Consider the following 22,546-nt stretch of genomic DNA (forward strand, 5'->3'; position numbering starts at 1 on the left):
TTAAGGTTCATACTGTATCATGTTTGAATCTTGTAATTGGTAGAAGTTATCCTAATTCATTATATTATGCTTGAACTGGGTTCTTAAATAAACTTTGTTTGGTAAAAGCTTCCTAGTGGCTCACTTGAATCATATCTGGAGTGAAATATCTTATGCTCATCCATGCTAAATTCAAATGTAAAAGCTTATGGTTGAGGCTATCTTCATCAAACACCTTGAAATTTCTTGCCTGGGTTTTAACACATAACCTGAACATAATTTACACAATGGAACAGGGAGCCTGCTAGTGATCCTGCAGTAGTTACCAGCTGCAGTCTCAGTATTGTGCTTAGAGAAGGCTAAGGCATGAAAAATAAATAGGTTAGCAGAAGCATGCGAACATTACTTTGTAACTGGAGGCTCTTTTAAGGGTAGAAAACCGTTTAAGTTTTAGTTGGACATATTGCAGTTGGAGTCAGGACACCGAGGTGTGTCAACTCTGTCAGGAGAAGCTGAATAGGACAAGAAAGTTGCAAAGAGACTTCCTAAGGAATAAGTTACAGTCTGGATAACCAGGAAATTGGGACAGAAAGAATGCCTAAAGACGACTGAAGTTAAAAGAACAGAGACCAGTGTTTTGTGCAGAACAATTCAAGGAAGAATAAACAAATTGTTTTGAGTTAAAGAGATAATTGCAGTGACCAGATTTAAAGTTGGACAACGGAGTTCAGAGTTAATGAGATGTTTGATGCCATTTTACTATAGTTTGGGAACTGAGAGTTAAAGCAATTGTGTACCATTTGTACAGCAGTCAAGACAAAGAAATCCTAAAGGAGCTGGTGTAAAACTGGACAGGAGTTGCCAGAGTGGAATCTTTGTTTAGAAGTGTCATTGGGCAGACCCGGAATGGATTTTGAAATGCAAACCACTAAAGGAAATCATTATTATGAGAGAAGATTTTAAAGCATGGTTTTGGGAGTGGAGTTTAGAAACTCTCAAGTGACAATCATCTGGGGCGGGGGAGGGTGGGGGAATTCTGAGGAGTAATCTGCAGTCACTAAATAAGTTTAGAGCGGAGTGTGTGTATTTGACCACAACAAATCTGTGTGCTTAAAAGGGACTTTGTGTGAATTAAAACATTGTAGTTTAAGATATACTTTGTAATCTATGTTAATCTTAAAATAAGTGTGTGTTTGTTAAGCTAAGGTGTGGGGGATAAAGGAGTATTATTTAATAATCCATTTTTTTTCATGTTTAAAAAATGCTTTTTCTTAGTATTAAAACTAATTAGTGATCCTGTGACTCTGTTCCTCCACATTTCATAAAGAAAAAGTAAAAGTTATGCGGTGGAATTTTCCCATATCATCCACTATGGGAATTGTAGTGGGTGGGGGCAAACCATGCAAAGGTCTGTTGACCTTGAGTAGAATTTTCTGGTTTTGGGGCAAGCGCGGCGGAAAATCCCGCCCATGGCCTTTGAACCAGTGTTGCATTCTGAGATCCTCCCGTCCAGTTATGCCATCAACTGGGATTGTAAGAAAGTATACATACTTGTATTACTATCAGCAGAATACCAATGATATATTAAGTACTCTAACTATTTGAGAAGTTTTGGAGATTTAGTTTTAAAAACTCACCTATTTAATATGGACTCCAATCCCTAGTATGCTCATACGATGCAATCATAGAAGAATCTCATGATTCTAAAGCATCAAGCAAAGTTTGTAGCCATTATTAAATTGTAAAATATATATACATATACACGAAAGACTTTAGAAAATTAAATATTGGGAAAATTAAAGCCATTGTCTTCGGTCCTCACCACAAATTTGGTTCCCTGTTCACCAGGTTCCCTCTCCTTGACAACTTTCTGAGATTAAGCTGGACTGTAGGCAAGCTTGGCATTATATTTGACCCAGAACTGAGATTCAAACCACATGTTCACACTAAGACTGCCTAATTCCACCTCAATAAAGCTCTCAACTTTGTCCTGCCTTAACTCCTTTGCTGCTGTAACCCATACTTATGCCCTTATTAGCTCTGGGCTTGACTATTCCAATACAAAGCTGTTTGGTCTCCTACATTTCACCCTCCATAAACTTCAGGTCATCCAAAGCTCTGCTGCCTGCGTATATGAAGTCCAGTTCACTATCATAGAATCATAGAAACCCTACAGTGCAGAAAGAGGCCATTGGGCCCATCGAGCCTGCACCAGGCCCGACCCCCATATCCCTACATATTTACCCACTAATCCCTCTAACCTATGCATCTCAGGACACTAAGGGGGGAGGAAACCGGAGCAGCCGGAGGAAACCCATGCAGACACGAGGAGAATGTGCAAACTCCACACAGACAGTGACCCAAGCCGGGAATCGAACCCAAGTCCCTGGAGCTGTGAAGCAGCAGTGCTAACCACTGTGCTACCATGCCGCCCACTCACAGCTTGATGGGCTCCTGGTCAAACAATGCCTTAACTTTAAAATTCTCATCCTTTATTTTCATAGAAATCCTACAGTGCAGAAGGAGACCATTCGGCCCAATTGAATCTGCACCGACAACAATCCCACCTCGGCCCTATCCCCGTAAACACACTTATTTACCCCGCTAATCCCACTAACCTACACATCTCGGGACACTAATGGGCAATTTCACATGGCCAATGCACCTAACCCACACATCTTTGGACTGTGGGAGGAAACCGGAGCACCCGGAGGAAACTCAAGCAGACACAGGGAGAATGTGCAAACTCCACACAGACAGTGACCCAAGCCAGGAATCGAACCCGGGTCCCTGGAGCTGCGAGGCAACAGTGCTAACCACTGTGCTGCCCAATCCCTCTTAGATCCCTCCATATCTCTCTAATCTCGTCCAGCCCCACAATTCTCCGAGATATCTGTGCTCATCTAACGCTGACTTCTTGCATGTAAAAGGTTCACATTAGAAGCATACATGATGCTGATGTTATAATAATGTCAGATCACATGACTGAGAAGTACAAGTGATCTTGAAGGGGAGAAGTAGAGTTCTAAATGTGTAAACATTTGTGAACAGCTGGAGAATTCCAGCCTGCATACTCGAGCGGCATGCTTTGTGAGAATAGACAATTCCCAAAAGCCCCGTCAATTTCCCAACCATGCAACAAAACTCTTAACATCCCCAATTTTAATTTCTTCACTATTGGAGACTTTACTGTCAGCTGCCTAGGCCCTGAGCTCTCGAAATCTGTCCCTAAATCTCTCAGATTCTCAGCCTGGAATTCTCCAGCCATTCACACGGTGGGATTCTCCGGTCCTGTAAGCAGCACACCCCCGGCTGCGTGTTTCCCGCCGGCGTGGGGGTGACGTGAATGATAATTCCCATTGACAGAGGCTAGGAGATTGGAGAATCTCGTCCTCTGTCTCTCTTAAAGCCTATCTCTTTGGTCATCTGCTACAATATTTCCTATTGGATTGGTGTCTAATTTTGCTTTATAATGCTCCTGTGAATTGCATTGGGAAATGTTATTACAATATTTTAATACAAGTTGCTATTGTTGAATTATAGATCAGTGAACAAATCAATAAGTTCTGATTGCTGGGGAAAAACACCCTTGTTAAAAATTGAGATCGCCCTTTAATTAATTAGAACTTGTACACCCACTTTTACTGGATTCACCAAAGCATAACTCAGACATCTATGTATCTCACTTGTTAGTGGTTTCAGCTGAAAATCTTGAGTTTTGATAATGAGTGAAGAAATTGCAGAAATGTGGTATTTTAATTATTTATATAATTAAATGTAAAGTAAAGTTTATTTATAAGTCACAAGTAAGGCTTACATTAACATTGCAATGAAGTTACTGTGAAATTCCCCCAGTTGCCACACTCTGGCGCCTGTTCGGGCCAATGCACCTAACCAGCACATTTTTTAGACTGTGGGGGGAAGCCGGAGCACCCGGAGGAAACCCCCGCAGACACTGGGAGAATGTGCAAACTCCACAGAAACAGTGACTCAAGCTGGCAATCAAACCCAGGTCCCTGGCACTGTGAGGCAGCAGTGCTAACCACTGTGCCACCATGCTGCCTCACAGCATTAGTATTTATCAGGGAAACTGAATCAATAGAAAACAAACCTGGAGACATCACGCAGGAGCATAAGGCACAGATGCAGTGTCTAATGTGCAGAAACACAGCTAAAATAAATTACTAATTAAACTACTCTTCCTTTCTCACCCCTGCATTTGTTACGCCAACTAAAAATACAGGGGAATAATTACGTCGCAATAATAATGACAGAAAAGCTGTTGAGTAATTGGTGACTAATACACTTCATTATAAATGCTCTCACTAATCTTCAAACTGGTTGCAATTAATTCTGAAATACATATGAGTCAAAATATGGATGTTCCCATTCTCAAAGGTAACTTAAATACCATAATTATACTGTTTATAACGAAAAGAGTTCTAATAGCTGGAGTGTTATATATAAAATAGAGATGATGGCATCATTTTATTCAGGTATATCTTCTCTATACACAACTGCTCGGATGTTGTTGAAAAATCCTTTTAGGCGTTTTTGTTCGATTCTGCAGGCCCATGGGAATCACTTATTGAGAAAGTGAAGAGCGATAGCTAGCACTGCATGACACACCCCGTGGGCACAATTCTCCCATAACATTTCTAAGTGTAGTCTTCGGTAGGAAACGTGGTCAGATTCCCGCTGGTGGGTCAGCAGGATCCTGATTGCAGTCCACTCACACTTAGACATTTTTGTTTGGAAGTTGCAGTGATTTGTGCCGTTAAAGGGATGTGCGGGTCCAAAAGATACCAGCAAGATCCTCAGTGGCCAGCTCCTCAGTGGTCGCGATGCCATTTTTAAAGGGTGCCCCAAACTCAAAGTAAAGTGACAGGACCCCCTATCCCCTCCATGGCCATCGTGACCCCCACAGGCAGGGGAAGCAGCCCCAGCCCTTGACCACAGAGAGGCAACCTCCTCCCCCTACATTCCCCCATCACCATCAAACCCCACCCACCTACCCGCAACCAACCACTCATTGTTTGGGTCATCTCTCCCCACTTCACACAGGCATCAGGGCAACCCGACCGCACACTCCCCCTATCCTTGCCTGTATTGGGTCTTTGGGCAAAGGGGCATCGCCCCCCCCAACTCCACCTCATCTCCCCACACCCCCTCACCCCCATCCTTGCGGCATTGGGTCTTTGGGGCATTGGCCCCTCCCCCAAGTGAGCAACACCCTGTTAAGAGGTTGCCAAAAAAGGCCTTGCCCCCTTCTGCCTCCCACCCCCACTATTCGGCCCCATCTTCAGGCCACTCCTTCAGGCCCCACCCCTTGGCAGTTCCAACCTGGCACTTCCCCGGAACACTGACAGTTCCAATCTGGCAATGCCAAACTGGTTGTTTGCTGTGGCAGTGGGCAATGCCAGGGCACTGTTCAGCCATATTCCTGACCGCCCAGAAGCTACAATGGCTTCCAAGTCCCCTGGCATGGTAATCAAGTCTATCCAGAGAATTCAACAGTGGCTCCGAGAATGTCCTCATTGAGGAACCCTTGGACTTCAATGTCTGAGTTGTGCCAGCTGCTTAAAATGGTTAAAACCAGCCTCTAGTAGAGGCATTCAGCCAGGATCTGCAATCTTATAAGAGCAACATGGGCAGATAGTCCTCTTACAATGCTCAGCAGAGAGATGCCCTGATGGTTGTTACAAATGCAGTGGTGGTCATTGTCCTTCGACAGAGTCCCAATCTTTGCAACATGTATATTCCAGGCACTGCCCCTTCCCTCCAGTGGAGATTGTAAACGTTGTGCAGATTCTTCATAAATGCTGGTTTCCCATGCTTGATGGGTTAACACCAGCACCTGAACATTTGCCCATAGTAGGTGAGTCAATAGCTTTGCTAAATATCTCCACTGTGGCTGTGATATCCAGCTCTACCATGACAGGCAGGGTCTTGAAGGTGCCCAGAGCTTCCTCAGTGACATTGTTGTGGATAGCGTACAACTCAAGATAGTGTTCCTATATCTCCAACTGTTTATTGCAGTCAGTGATGACCTCCCCTGCCTTTGTTTTCAATAGAGTAGTTCTCTTTGCTGTTATCATTTTGAGTCCCCAGAAGGAAAAAAAACACAGTTCAGATCAGTATTCCTATTCCCTGTTTTACTGTTTTTTCCTTCTGGCCCTTTATACATGCTCCTAGCAAGCCCTGTGTCGAAGGACCTCTGGATATTCTGGCAAAGTTGTAACCAGTAGTCATTGGCGCACTGCCTGTCAGTCTGTTGGACTTTACTTCCGACAGCTGAGTGCATTCGAAATCTTCTCACTCGGACAGCTCTTGCAATTAATGAGAGTGGACCACTTGGCTTCAATGTCAGGTTCCATCATCGTACTGTTCGCCTCCAGCCACTCAGCATCTTTCTGCTCTTACCTCCCACATATTGAGAGTGCAGAGTTGTAGATGGTCAGCTGAAGTATGTTCCATTTCACTTTCGCACTCTGTGTAGGAATGCTGGAAAGCACCTGTTCAACTGAATCAAGAAAGTTAACTCCAGCTGGTTACACAGTATGGCCAATGTTGATATGAGGGAGGCATTTCTGCTTTGAATATAAAAATTTCAGGTGTTGGATCCTAACCCTGTTCCATACCAGGGAGTGATCTGTATTAGCATCAGCACTGTGGTAGCTGTGAGTGTTGTGAAGGCTGTTGAATGTTGTTCAGAGAGTCAAGTCTGGTGTGGTCAAATTCAGCCGGAGCCAATGCCTTGATCTTGGATTGTTCTGAAAGAAAATGTTAGTTATACAACGCTCAAGGTAGCAGCAAAGATCAAGTAGCCTCTGCATGTTCTCATTTATCTTTCCAGGTAAATGATTTCAGAAGCAGGAGGCCATGCCTCATGGAGCATGCCCACTCTTGCATTTAAATACTCCAGGAGGTAAAGATGTTCTGATTTAGGGATTCTGCTGACAGCAATGTCAAGCTTCTCAACTTCCACCTCTGCAGTGGAACACAGCATTGGAAGATAAATACTCATGAGGTTAACTGGCCCTGTTTGAGTTGAGCAGAGGATGGAGATAACATGTTCTGAACCATTTTTGGATGATTTATCATCCAGAGTAGCAAGTTCTTTACAGCTCAGCCCACAATTTGCTTACTCATTTCCTCTGAACTCTATCCTTGCCAGATGAAAGTGTTCAGTGTTTCCTTCAGTGATCTGCTCTCAGTGAGCCTGGTCATAGCCTGGGGAAGCTATGTCAATGTTCAGACTATCATTCCCAACCCAATCACAGCTATCTTCCATGTGTTTTTGATCAGCTGTCTGTTAATCCCATGCACACAGCAGTGATGTTCCAACTTGGCAAACAAAGAACTTGCATTTATTTCATTTGTTTGCCTGGTGCAATGGATTCTGTCCACTTTTTGAGCAGAGAATCTAAGCTCTAAGCACCCACTGAAGCAGATGGACTGTGGTGGGTCAGCACTTTAGCTGTGGGCTGTCAACTTGAGTTGGGCAGTGGGACACAATAGCCCCTCCTGCTATCAGAGGCAGCCTGTAGAACCCGTTCTCTATGTTATGCAAGCTGGGCTTATCACTTATAACTGCTGTCCTGGTAATATGTTAACACTCTGCAGTAATACTGGAGTGTCCTCTCCACAGCATGGGCCTGGGCAAAACCTTATGGAGGCCGTGGGCTGTCCAAACATCCCCCTCTTGACCTTTGCACTTGGGACAAAAGGAATGTAAAGCACCAGCTTTGACACTGGTTTGGTTGCAGGAGTTGGTGGAAAGATGGCACATTTAGACATCAGTCTGCCTTTGGGCTCCCTCAAGATTGTTTTGCCGGGATTTAATCCCTTAGCTTTCAACTCTCCGGAGGTATTTACCTATAGTAAATAAAATTCCTGTGGGAGTTTGGTTCATGGGTGCCAAGATGCCTGCACGCCGGTGAACCTTTCCAGCCGCGTTCATCCCAAAACTGGAAAATCCTGCCCAAGGTTCGCATGGTCCGACACCTCACCCCCCGCCCGCTACAATTCCTGTGGCTGGCAAGTTGGGAAAATTCTGGTCTACATGCTTGGGGGCCAAACCTCCTTTGAGTGCCTCTGAAGCTTTAGCCTGGGCCACAAGGAACCCAATTTCCAAGTGTCGCCATAAACAGGCACAGCTGAGGACTTGCTGATGGAGAAACTGTAAACCGACAAGGAGAGATCTACACATTTGCCTCTCTTTTTCACATTGCTGCTAGCCAGTTAAGTAGGCTGAAAATGATAAACAAACTCACTCACAAAAGCAGGAAGTACGTTAACTCTTTTCGCTCACACACTGGATGCACCACATCCACCTGTTGAACACTATTTATCAGACTGCATTTCAATTTGTGTTCACATTAATGTTCTTCATTTACAGAACCTCTATGGAAACACATGGTTTGTATGGCAATCAACTCACTGTAATTAGTCAGGCACTCTGTGTTTGAGTTATCATGTTTAATTGTGACCCAAATGTCTGTCTAACCAACTATTGCAGGAGTGAAACCATAATTTACCATCTCACTTACACAGGGAACAGATGATACAAATGCCTAAGTGACTGGGCAGATTAGTTCTACCCTTTCTCCCCTAAATCACATTATGACAGCTTTAATTCCCTGGTCCATTAAGCACTGCCTAATCTAAGTTTTATGAGATGACTTGTGCAGTTTTTTTTCTATCTCTATCTGCCAGAAGTATCTGCAACATCTAAATAGTTGTGTACTTCGAGAGAAGCTTTAATTTTTTTTTGATAAAATTAATTATCTCTGGTGCTTGTCATTAATTTTGGTGTTTTCTAGACATGGAACTAATGACCAGGGCAGCATCATGTTTACACAACGTTGGCTTTACAGCTTTATAAATAGCACTAATCCCCTCATAAAATCAGAGCTCCCTTTTGTAATCACAAAGGTCGACTAGGGAGTTAAACCGTGATTCCACTCGTCTTTTTTTGAAGGTTCATTAGATGCACAGCTACCTCCAAGACCTCCTTTCATGTCATCTTTGTCTGAACCTTTTCCGCCCATGGCTGATGAAGTAGTATCCAGGTTTTCCAGCCCAGTGAAAGATTTGCTTCCCCCATTCTCGTAGAGTTGTCCAGGTACTGGCTGCAGCTGCCATGTCAAGCCAAACAGGTGCACTGCTGTAAAACCAACAGGCAGTTTTTATTCACATTCATAGACCCCTGCAATCAATTCAATGAAACTCAACAAAGTGAAACAATTAGGACTCATTTTTAATGAAATTTCAGCCTTTTGTCTACCTGATTTTCCAGTTTCATAAACACGGCGAGTGGCTTGGCACAGTGGGAACATCTGTGACAAATCCAATAAGTTTTTACACTCACTATGTGTCGTGCAATTTGCTGCTTGAGTACCACAGTTTTGCATAAATAAGTCCCAGAGGGTGCGCAAATGCTAATTTCTAAGCAGGTGTAAGGGATAAATCACTTGCTGCAACAAATCGCTTGCTCTATTCACAAAGCAAAATGAATCATTGACAGGGGGCACTCTGTATTATATCTCTGCAGCAGAGGCCTTGTTTACATGGAGGTACAAATCAACGATTTGCTTCCCAGTGTATTGCTCATAGCATTTCTCAATTCTTTTCGTCTGACAATTTTACTTCAATTAGCATAAAGGATAACAGTCTAAGTATTCAACACGAGACTTAAAATACTCTGAAACCTTAGTTAAAGGATGGGTGAAGAAAATTGCCTGATTACCACATGGACTATCTAATGTACAAGTTCGTCATATAAACCTTGTTCAATTCCTGGACTGTACGTTAACTAACTGATCTCAATTGGCTATAATATGGCTTGGAAGGGATAAAGCAATCAGCATTCCTATTGCTGATTGCGAGTGAATGACCCCTGTTGGAAAGGGGGTAGTTGAATAACAGCAAGATTGTGGCTGGTTGCGATGCCATCTATGATTAAATAGCTGGACAACGTCCACTGTTTAGTTTGTCACATGAAGATGGCTATCTGGATGAAGTTTCAAAGGTCAGTGGGACTGCATTTCAGTAAGGGCCAAAGGGTTACTTAGGGCAGAGCAGAAGTTGGACAACAAAAACGCTGGCCTGCCTGGCACCACAAAACACTCAGCAAAGAAGAAAAGGCAAGTAATTGATCAAGAATACATCAAGTCTAATTTTGTTGGCATCAAGTTTATTCAATTTGTTTTTCCTTTGGTTTCAGGATAAAAAGACATGTCAAATTAAGTTAAATTAACTTGTGGTACAGATGAATTGAAAATAAAAATTCACACACATATCACCGCATGCACCCATGATACCAGTGACACCAAAATGATTCAGTGCACATGGGAACACATGGCTGGATGACTTAACACTTACGTGGTTCGAATAATTTCCCACTCCATGACAACATATGTCCCAAAGCACTAAATCTTATCTAAAATATCCACATTCCAACTCTCGTGCATTTTAATATTTTGCGAGAAGACAAAGGAAACTTAATTTCATAAGACAACTCTTTCAAGTAGAATGAAGCTTGGAAATATTAATCAGTGCTAATTGGTTGAAGAGTGGTACTTGAATATTTCTGTCAATCCAATCATTTGGAATGTGAGACCTCTTAGAAATGATCATTGTTTTCTTCCACTGTTTGTTGCATACAAACTTGAAGCAGATAGTTTTAGAGTGAGCTAATTGTTTCCTAGTCACATCTTTATTTATTAAGTTTGTCCTCAAATAAACTATCTAAATTACTTAAGCTGCCGAAAGGAAAAAAAACTTTGACGCATCACAAAAATCTTCAATGAACCTTTGGGATATAACTTGCCCTGACCTTAGAGAAGGTTTCTACAGATCTGACTGCAGTGGTAATTATTTTTGAAATAAACAATTATTCCCTTCACATTGCAAAGACCAGTGTTTCATTTTTGGATTCAAAATATTTGTAACCCTCCCAAGAAACTTTATTTTTGGCAGAATTACATCATGCTCGAAAGTGTTGTAAAATATGACAAATCAAGTGATAAGAACCAAGGTTTTCTGGGAAGGGGTATGTGCTGGACTTAATTAGAAAATAAATTTCATTTCTTCACCATTCCTCTTTAGTCATTTATAAATCAATCTCTGCTGCAAACTGTGCTTTTGTGTACATTAGGGCTTCCCCCAGCAATAAAAATGATTGAATGTTGGGTAGACTTGCGGCTTAACTTATATTGAGCCCACGCATCATTTTCAATCTAATTCTTTGTCTTCACATGCCACAGGCTTATCTTTGGAGTGGCTTTTGAACTGTTAGTTCTTCTGTGGCTGCTTGTTGGTTGTTTCTAAGTTGACATGCTTGTCACCCCATCAAAAGCAACACAGCTCAGTCCATGGTGTGACAGGAGAGTGTCATTTCAGGTGTGTGCTGTCTGGCAAAGCACAGAATCGATATAATACCTACAGTACAGAAGGAGGCCATTCGAACCGTTGAGCTGCAATGACAACAATCCCACTCAGGCCTATCCTCGTAACCCCACGTATTTACCCTGCTAATCCCCCTGACACTAAGGGCCAATTTAGCATGGCCAATGAACCAAATCCCCACATCTTTGGACAGTGGGAGGAAACTGGAGCACCCGGAGGAAACCCACGCAGACACGGGGAGAATGTGTAAACTTCTCACAGACAGTGACCTGAGATCGGAATGGAACCTGGGTCCCTGGTGCTGTGAGGCAGCAGTGCTAACCACTGTGCCACCATGCCAATACAAAGAACAAACGTGAGTATAAGGATCGCAGCCGAATAATGGCAATTGCCCAGTTTCCTTCTGTTCATTTAGGTCGGGGGAAGCCTCTGTTACGGGTATGTCATCCACCATGCTGGATTGTTCTCTTTGTGCTCCACCCAGGATGTGCTACATTCAGATGAGAACCTACGGCAACAAAGCTATGCATATTTGTGATTTCAACATCATAGCATACTTACAATGCAGAAGGAGGCCATCGAGTCTGCACCAACCACAATCCCACCCAGGCCGTATTCCCGGAACCCAATATATTTAGCCTGTTAATCCTCTGACACCAAGGTCAATTTAGCATGGCCAATCAACCTAACCCACACATCTTTGGACATCTTTGTGGGAAGAAAATGGAGCACCCGGAGGAAACGCACGCAGGCACGGGGAGAATGTGCAAACTCTACACAGACAGTGACCTGAGGCCGGAATTGAACCCGGGTCCCTGGCGCTATGAGGCAGCAATGCTAACCACACAGAAACATGTAATGATGGAATGATAACAGTGTGGCAGGAGGTCATTTAGCCCATTGTGTCAGCACTCTGAGAGAGCCACTCAGTGAATTCCACTTTCCCGCCTTTTTCTGTAGTCCTGCAAATATTCTCACTTCAGACGATTATCTAATTCCCTTTGGAAAACCAGGATTGAATCTTCCACCACCACATCCTCAGGCAATGCATTCTAAGTCCTAACTATTTGCTTTATAAAATAGTTTTTCTCATTCCACCTCTGGTTCTTTTGCTATTCACCTCAAATCAGTGTCCTCTGGTTCTCGAAACTTCCTGAAGCACTGTCTCCTGACCTAATCTGTCCTCATGATTTTGATCACCTGTATCAAATCTCCTCTCAACCTTCTCTGAGGCTAATAACCCCAGTCTCTCCAATCTATCTATGTGACTCATTCCTGGATCCTTTCTCCTAAATCTGCTCTGCACCCTCTCCAGTACCTTCACATTCTTCCTAAAGTGTGGTACCTAGAATTAGACACTGTATTGGACACTGAATTGGACACAGTACTCCAGCTGAGGATGAACCAGTGTTCTATGAAATCTCACCATAACTTCCATGTTTTTGTACTCTGTACCTCTATTTATAAATCCCAGGATCCCGCGTGCATTTTTAAACGACTCTTCAACTTGTCCTGCTAATTTCAATGGTTAGTTTACATATACCACCAGCTCCCTCACCTCCTGCACAACTTAGCTTTAGAATTGTATCCTTCCTTTCTTTTAAGTTTACTTATTAGTCACAAGTCAGCTTACATTAACACCGCAATGAAGTTACTGTGAAAATTCCCAAGATCTCACACACCAGCGCCTGTTTGGATACACTGAGGGAGAAGTTAGCATGGACAATGCATCTAACCAGTTATATTGCCTTCTCCATACCAAAATATATCACTTCACAGTTCTTGGCATTAAGTTTCATCGACCATCTGTCAGCCCATTTCATTTGTCTGTCGATGTCCTCTTGAATATTATATTTAATATTTAAAGTGTATCAGATACTTATTTAATATCTCATAGAAACCCTACACTGCAGAAGGAGGCCATTCGGCCCATCGAGTCTGCACTGACCACAATCCCACCCAGGCCCTACCCCCACATATTTTACCCGCTAATCCCTCTAACCTACGCATCCCAGGACTCTAAGGGGCAATTTATTTTAACCTGGCCAATCCACCTAACCCGCACATCTTTGGACTGTGGGAGGAAACCGGAGCACCCGGAGGAAACCCACACAGACACGAGGAGAATGTGCAAACTCCACACAAACAGTGACCCGAGCCGGGAATCGAACCCGGAACCCTGGAGCTGTGAAGCAGCAGTGCTAACCACTGTGCTACCGTGCCGCCCTATGAAGTCTATAGTCCATGCATAGAACTATAACATCTTTTCTAACTTGCTCATGACTAAATAATTCAATCTTTAATTTGGCCAAGCACTCACTCTTCTTTTGGGTAATGCAACACTTCTGCAAGGCTCGCGCTTAAGCTTTCAACATTGGCTTGGTCTTCTCAATTCTGAATCTGAGGTGTGTGTTGAATTATTGTTCCAAAAGCTTTATGGCACAAAAGAACAGCTGACCTCCCAGTTCAGTACTGATGGAGTGTTGCACTGTTTGAGGTAAGATCTTTATGATGTGCTGTTTGTTTTGAAAGTCGACTTACCTCAGAGTTGAGAGTGGAGGTTGGAAATTTCAACTCTCGATGAACTTCAGAATTTTTGCACAGGCAAGGAGTGGATTGCACATTCATGGTACTTCAAGTGTTACCCTCTTTGGGCTCAGTCTGCCTGTGTTTCATGTAAAAAGATGTGAAAACCTGGGTCAGGTGACCAGGAGCTAGAGCACCATAGAATTAGCACTGCTGCTTCACAGCGCCAGGGACCCGGGTTCTGTTCCCGGCTTGGGTCACTAACTGTGTGGATTTTGCACGTTCTCCTCGTGTCTGCGTGGGTTTCCTCCGGGTGCTCCGGTTTCCTCCCACATTCGGAAAGATGTGCTAGTTAGGTGCATTGATCCGAACAGGCACCGGACTGTGGCGACTAGGGAAATTTCACAGTAACTTCATTGCAGTGTTAACATAAGCCTTACTTGTGACTAATAAATAAACTTTAACTTTAACTTTATATCCCAGGCAAGGGGCAGAGAGAGTATCCAAAGGGGAGAGGGACAGCAAGTATTCCTAAAATAAGAGTCCCAGAGAAGAGACAGGGACAGAAAAAGGTCCATGTTCAGTTAAGAAGAGAGGAGCGGAGAAACTGGCTCCCAGCAGAAAAACAGCTCTAGGAAGCAGACTTTAAGAGAACAGGGCTCAGGGGAAGCCCTGAAGATCTAAGAAGTCAACAGAAGGATGGTGACCCCATGCTCTGGGCTGTTGGGGCAAAGGTACCCTTTTGGAGCAGTAGTGTTCTGGTCATCACTGCTGAAGAGCTGAAGTTGTACTTCTGAGTTGGTGCTTGGGTGCATACTCTGGAATCCAGGAAATTGGATCTTGGGAGAGAAGATTGAAACCCTGCAAGGTGGGCCATTCATGATGCCATCTGAGTTAAGAATTTTTTGAATAAAATTGCAAGCTTAGATCATCAAAAGTAATGACGGGAGTCCCTCATGAGCGAGACAGAGTTTCAGAAAGATTGGTTGACTCGCAGTATTTATTGATACCTGGATAGTTTGCTGATAAATCCGTGGACTCTGTCTTGGTAGCACTTTTCATTTATTGTGCGCTGTGGTGTGCTCGACCTCACTTAGCCTGTTAATTTGCATGAACCTCATATTATTTCTGAATGTTAGAATGTAAGATAGCTAGAGTGAATTATTTTATCTTTCTGACCTTGAAGTGTAAAGTTTATTTTTGTTTGTTCAATACCAATGGAATCTTCTGGCTTTATTCTATTTGTGAGTGTTTTGAACTTTAAACTTTGTCTACTTTAAACAAAATGTTATCGGTCCCTAACTGGCTCTTACCAACAAGTTGGGGGTCTGGCTGAGGATCATGACATGTTAAATCCTTTTCTGCTCCCTTTTCTGCCCCCTCAGGTGGATGTAAAAGATTTCATGACACTATTTTGAAGAAAAGTAATGGGTTTCAGTCTCGTGTTTTAGTCAATTTTTATCTCTCAGCCAACTAAAACAGATTATTTGATTCCCGCATTAGTTTTGTGGGAACTTGCTGTGAGAGCATTAGCAGCCATCATCCCCTCCCTATATTAGAACAGTGATTCCTCCTGCAGGTACCATACCTGAGAAGGGTTTTGGTGACCATGGCCTTCCATTGAATTGGTCCATGATTATGCTTGGCAAAATACTGCAGCGGTTTGCTATTTCTTTCTGCAGTATGGCTGACAAGGAAACTCTCCCGCTCTTGTTACCTGCCTCACGCACATTAGAAGGATTTACAGGCTGATAATAAACCTGTCTGGCCACATTTTGGACACATCTTTCATGACCATCAAGTCCTGGCGTGGGACCTGAACCCGAAGCTTCTGGGCCAGAGATAGGGACCCTATGATTACCCCACAACTCCCCTCTACTTCAGTGCTGACACTTCAAAAAATATTTCATTGTCTGCAAACCAAATTGGAAATCATGAAAAACTTAAATGCAAGTCTTTCCTTTTATCTTTCTCACAATTAAGCTGCATCTTTTAAAAAATACTATTAATGTCAAGTTTCATCATATCAACTAAGCTAATGAAAATGCCTGCATGCAAACCTTGAACATTTGGCAAATTGTTACACTACAAAACTTTTTAAAATGACATGCCAAGAAGTGATCCAGTCAAAATTCTGCCTGAATTGAAAATGATAAGACAAATGTCCTGATTTTAACTTGGACATCATTCTGGCTAGTTGGGGAGGGGGTGGTGAGGTGGGTGGCAAATTGCACCAACCTGACATTGTGAGTCTTGGGCCTCAGTTGCACAGGAATAGATCCACTCAAAAAGGTTGGGGTGAGGGGGTTAAAGAGGGCCCCACGGTTCAGGAGAGGATTAAACTTTCCTCTGCAGGAACTGGTGAGGAACACTTCAAGGGAGTTGACAACATGGGCAAGCATTACGTCATTGGAGATCAATCTGCATTTCTAAAGAAGGATCACACTAGTTTCTGATCAGTGGCTCTCTTGCTTGCTCAGAACAGCAGTTTAAAATCAAGAATCCCTGGAGACAAGCAGAGCTTGGCGGTCAAGTCTCACAGGCAGTGTTAATTGATGACCAGTCTGGATTTTGCTGGATGGAGTAAATCACCCTAAATTATTTATGTAGTTATGAATCAGTTTGTGCTTCATAACTGCTTCTTATATCGACATCTCTGGATATGTCCTTTCCCACCAAAGGGGGCTGGGCAGCGCACAATACATAGTCAGGAGAGTGTGGCCCTGGCTACTCAATATTGGCTTCAGACCAATGTTCTCTTGAATCTTTTCCATCCATGCGCATCATTGTTATGCCCTTCTGTATGCTCTCTGATGTCATGTTTTCAACATACAAGTCCATGCAAGTCTCCATGGGGAGGATGGCAGACACCATGGAGATACTGGTCCAACAGAAGAACCAGTTTTTACTGGAGATGCGCTTGGAACAGCACTCCATCGTTCTAGTCATGGGTGAGCTTCTGCAGTAGCTACGCAAGAAGGGCGAGGGACACCTCACCCTCCCTCCAGGTGTCTCTTCTCTTCAAAATGTCTTGGAAGGGCCCCCGCATGCATACATGGAGGAGGAGGGTCAGGTGTACACCACGGCAGCATCCATCCAGGACAGTGCAAGAATGTCCAGACATTCCCAGTCGCCTCTGCCTGTGATCCTAGCAGCTCCAGCTGCTTAGGCCAAGAAGGTTGCACCTGCCCCTGAGCAGGAAACCCAAGGAAGGCTGGGGAGTCTTCAGGCCTTGGATCCAGAGGACACCCACTGAAAACATCACAGACAAGCAAGGATAGCAGTTAGCAGTCTGCCTCCATATCTGCTTCAGATGTTGGGGGAGCACCGAGACATACCGGTAGAGTAACAAAAATTAGAAATTTTGAATCAACACTGGTGGCACAGGTGTACAATCATTGCATATACTTTTGGCATTTCTAAATATATGCCAGCTTGTACTGATTGGAAGTCTCCTGGATTCATTCCTGCTGTTGGATTTTTTAATGGTCACACACACTTCACCCTTTCCAAAGGGGTCGAAGGATGAGTCTTCCTCGAAGATATGGTTGTCATGGAGACATCACTCTTTGATAAGGGAGATGACAGGGCATGTCACACAATTCTGCTTGCCTCCACTGCCCTTGAGACTCTAAGGAAAAACCTTGTCACAATGGAAAGACAGACAGGTCCATTTCCCAGGAAGGATGGAGGTTTGCAGTTGTGACATAGATGCCATTTATCTGCATGCACTGAATAGGCATCCCACTCCCTCTCTTCCTTCATCCCAAACTCTGACTGGAGCCAATGGCAATGTTGCAGAGTGAATGGATGTTCTGACCTTGCTGAGATCTCATTGTCATGAGGACCTCTGGGCCAGATCTGCTGCTGTGTGGTCTTTACTGGACTGTGAGGAGTTTAAAAACAAAATACTGTCTTTACCCTAACCCTAATTGTCCCCACTCCCAAAAACTGTGCAACCAGTTTTGTCCCCCTCATTACCTCCTGGAAGTAACTATACCCACCATAGCCAAAACCTGACCCGACCACCCTACTGCATCCCACTCTCCCCCCTCATAGTCACCGTCTCCTTCAATCAACAGAATTCTCAGTTCTCCCCCCAGGATTGCAGTATTGACTCAACCGACCCCTCCCTCTGAAACACACTGGCTCCTCCACTCCCTGGTCCCTCCCCCTTCCTCTCATACTTTCTTCCCACCCCTCCCCTTTCATGCCTTCCTTCCCCACCCTCTCACTCTATCCACCCCACCTTTCTTCTCCTCCAGACCATCTCCTTTTCTTCTCTGGAACCCTCCTCTCCAGCTTGTGTCTTCCACCTCCCATCCCTCCATGTCTTTCATCCGCCTTCTTTTCCGTCTGCTCCAGACCTCCTCCACTTTGTGTCTTCCCGCGTGCCATACTTGCGGTCAGCTCCAGTGGTACAGGCAGCATCGACTGTAAGCTAAGTGCTCTAAATTTTTCCCTCACTCGGTGTATGTGCAGCTTGTAATGGAACTGGGTAAAGTTCTACTGGTGGAAGGGGAAGATTTTGGCCAATAATTTGGGACACAATTAGCAGTCCCTTGGGTAAATGTTGGTTAATGAAGAAAGCCAGCATATACTTTTTAAGGGCAAATTTTGTTTAGCTAACTTGCTTGAGATTTTTCATGAGATGATAGAGAGGGTTGATGAGTAAAATGAGGTTGATATGGTTTACGTGCATTTCCAAAAGATATTTGACCAAGTGCCACACAACACATTTGTGAGCAAAGTTAGAGGTCATGGAATCAAAGTGACAGTGACGACATGAGTATGAAATTGGCTGAAAGACAGGAAACCAAGAGCAATGGTCAATGGTTGTTTTATGGAGTGGGGGTAGATTTATAATGGACTTCCCAAAAGTTAGTCTTAGGACCCCTGTTTTTTTCCGGATATATATACGTACTAATGATTGTGACTTTGGAGTTCAGGACACAATTTCAAAATTTGTGGATGACACAAAACTTGGTAGTATTGTGAACAGTGAAGAGGATAGTTCTAAACTTCAAAAGGACATAACCAGTTGGTGGAATGGTTGGACAAGTGGCTGTTTAAATTTGATGCAGAGAAGTTTGAAATGAATAATTATTTTAGGATGAACCGGGAGATTCAATATAAAATCAAAGCTACAATTCTAAAAGGGGATGCAGGAGCAATGGGATCTGGGGTGATATGTGCACAAATCATTGAAGGTGGCAAGCAGGTTGAGAATGCAGTTAACAGAGCATATGGGATTCTGGGCATTGTCAATAGTGGCGTAGAGTGTTAAAGCAACCAAGTTATAATAAATCTACATATGAAGATATTAAGAGATATATATCTATTTTGGAACTCCCTAGTCAAACATAGGAAAACTGAAAGAAGCATTTCTCGAACTAAAGAAGATACTAGTTTGACCTCAACTGGAGCCAGTGCCGGATTTAGGCATAAGCTGAATAAGCTACAGCTTAGGGCCTCACAATCCGCAGGGGCCTCACAAAATTTCAGAAGGTTTACAATGAAGAGAGCATTTAAGAGTGGATACCAGAAAAGAAAAAGAAAGCACCAGCTTGAAGAGCAACTCAAAAAATTACCAAAAGTTGACAGTTACTCTACTCCAGAAACAGATAAGGATCCACAAACCCAAGGCGATCAGCAAAGTCCAAAACAACCACAGCCTAGTGCCTCTGCTACTGAGACAAGAGAGTCTGGAATCTTAGCTGAGGAAAACACTGGAAGTGATGCAAATGTGAGCATTGCAGAGCCGACATCCACAGTTGAAACAACAAAATTCACGAAACTCAATGATGTAGGTCAATGGGGTGTCTTAACCGAGGATGAACCTCCTCTCCAGCTTGGATGAACTCCTCGGTTATCAGTAAATGCATCCTCGGTAATCAGTAAATGCATTCATTTGAAAATAATTTGTATTTTTCACTTTAAATAACTTGCTATTAAATAATTAAAAGGCATAATTATGTTTTCAATTTTTTTGTGGCGACCCAAGTTCCTGTTTTGGTAGCACCTTTGTGAGACCTTTTGGTGTAACTTTTTAACAAGGGGCCTCCAAGCTTTATATAGCTTAGGGCCTCACCAAGTCTAAATCCGGCACTGACTGGTGCACTGTATCGTGTTCTGGGCACCAACTTTAGAAGGAGGTGAAGGCATTAGACAGGGTGCAGAAAAGATACACAAAAACCATTTCAAGGATGAGGAACTCCATTTATGTGTGTAGATTGGAGGAGCTGAGGTTGTTCTCCTCAGTGAAGAGAAAGTTGAGAAAAGATTTGAGGGTGGTATTCAAAGTAATGGGGTTCTGGCAAAGTAACTAAGGAGAAACTATTGTCATTGGTGGAATGATTGAGACCAAGAGGATACCAATTTAAAGTGACTGGCAAAAGAAACAATGGAGACATGAGGTAAAAAAAAAATTCTACAAAGCGAGTGGTTAGTATCTGGAATACATATCCTGAGAGTTTTGATTTGATTTATTATTGTCACATGTATTAGTATACAGTGAATAGTACTGTTTCTTGCGCGCTATACAGACAGAGCATACTGTACATAGAGAAGGAAAGGAGGGAGTGCAGAATGTAGTGTTTCAGTCATAGCTAGGGTGTAGAGAAAGATCAACTTAATATCAGGTAAGTCCATTCAGAAGCCTGATGGCAACAGAGAAGAAGCTGTTCTTGAGTTAGTTGGTACATGTCCACAGACTTTTAATCTTTTTCCTGATGGAAGAAGGTGGGGGAGAGTATGTCTAGGGTGCGTGGGATCCTTAATTATGTTGGCTGCTTTTCAAAGGCAGCAGAAAGTGTAGACAGAGTCAATGGATGGGAGGCTGGTTTGAGTGATGAACTGGGCTATATTCATGACCCTTTGTAGTTTCTTGCGGTCTTGAGTAGAGCAGGAGCCATACCAAGCTGTGACATAACCAGAAAGAATGCTTTCTATGGTGCATCTGTGAAAGTTGGTGAGAGTCGTAGCAGACATGACAAATTTCTTTAGTCTTCTGAGAAAGTAGAGGTGTCGGTGAGTTTCTTAATTATAGTGTCCGCATGGGAGGGACTAGGTCAGGTTGTTGGTGATCTGCACACCTAAAAACTTGAAGCTCTCGACCATTTCTACTTCATCCCCATTGACGTAGACAGGGGCATGTCCTCCGTTATGCCTCCTGAAGTCCATGACTATCTCCTTTGTTTTGTTGACATTGAGGGAGAGATTATTGTCATTGCGCTAGTTCATCGGATTCTCTATCTCTTTCCTATACTCCATCTCGTCATTGTTTGAGATCTGACCCACTACGGTGGTGTTATCAGCAAAGCTGAAAATCAAGTTGGAGGGGAATTTGGCCACACAATCATAGGTGTATAAGGAGTATAGTAAGGGGCTGAGGACAGAGCCTTGTGGGAGAGTGTGGTGGAGTTAGATTCAATCTTGGTTTTCAAAAGAGAAACCTAACTGGATCTGCCATACAAAATTGTGGCTACATCAAAAGTCAGAGGTTGCTATTCTGCAGTGAATATCCTGAACCCTCAAAGACTTTCAGGCACATGTCAGATGTGTGATCAAACTATCTCCAATTGCCTGGATCAGTGGAACTCCAAAAACACTCAATAAGCTTAACAATTTCTGGGTCAAAGCAGTCTACTTGATTGTCATCCTATCCACCACATTAAACATTCATCCTCTCCACCAGTCATATACTCCAGCATCAGTGTGCACCATTTACAGAATGTACTGCAGCAACTCACCGAGGATTCTTTGATAGGACCTTGCAAACCTTTTCTTAGAAATGCATTATATGGGATACGGGCTTCAGTGGCCAGACCAGCATTTATTGCCTATCCAGAGTTGCCCTTAAGAATGTGTTGATGAGCTGCCTTCTTGAACCGCTGCAATCCTTGTGGTGTAGGCACACCTACAGTGCTGTTGGGGAGGGAATTCCAGGATTTTGACCCAGCAAGTCTACCACCCAGAAGAACAAGAAGGGGGACAATAAGCACATGGGAACATCACCAACTGCAAGTTCCTCTCAAGTTACACACCATCCTGAGTTGAAACTATATTGCATTCCTTCATCTTCGCTTGGTCAAAATCCTGGAACATCTTTCCTCAGAACACAGCAGGTGTATCTTCACTGTATAGATTGTGACAGTTCAAGGAGTTGGCTCACCACCACTTTCTCAATGGCAATTAGGAATGGGTAATAAATGCTGGTCTCATATTCCGTGAATGAATAAATAATCATTTTAAAAATTGACGGATGTTGGGAAATATCTTGGGAGAATTAGATTGGGCTTGATTGAAGAACCCACTGACACTTATCATCACTGCCTATTCACTTAACATCACTTACATATTCAGAATGAACCTGCTGAGTATTTCCTGGTCTTATTTAAGAATGGACACTTTGGAAAATTACTGGAGGGCCTTTGGCACCAACAGATCACTCCCCCATCATCAGTGAGTGGAGGAACAGCAGAGAAAAAAATGCAGATCGGGCATTGGTAATTAGGTGATTTTAAATGTCAGCTGTAGGGACTAAGAATGACTACAGAAGCGCAGAGAAACTATGGATGTGAGCACTGCACTATCAGTCATTTCTGAGTAAATTAGAGTACAGCATGAA

At 43.3% G+C, this 22,546-nt stretch overlaps 1 protein-coding gene across 4 annotated transcripts in view; it reads right to left on the bottom strand.

Annotated features, from left to right (window-relative positions):
• The window catches only part of tenm1 (teneurin transmembrane protein 1), a 770,685-nt gene that overhangs the window by 247,963 nt on the left and 500,176 nt on the right, over window positions 1–22,546 (bottom strand). For 3 of the 4 annotated variants that reach the window (XM_078211359.1, XM_078211357.1, XM_078211355.1), the window contains one exon: window positions 8,993–9,148. In XM_078211359.1, coding sequence (XP_078067485.1) covers window positions 8,993–9,148 — 156 coding nt within the window. The remainder of the gene's footprint in view (window positions 1–8,992; window positions 9,149–22,546) is intronic. The other variant, XM_078211358.1, reaches the window with a different exon arrangement.

Source organism: Mustelus asterias, chromosome 4, assembly GCF_964213995.1.
Source record: "Mustelus asterias chromosome 4, sMusAst1.hap1.1, whole genome shotgun sequence".
NCBI lineage: Eukaryota > Metazoa > Chordata > Chondrichthyes > Carcharhiniformes > Triakidae > Mustelus > Mustelus asterias.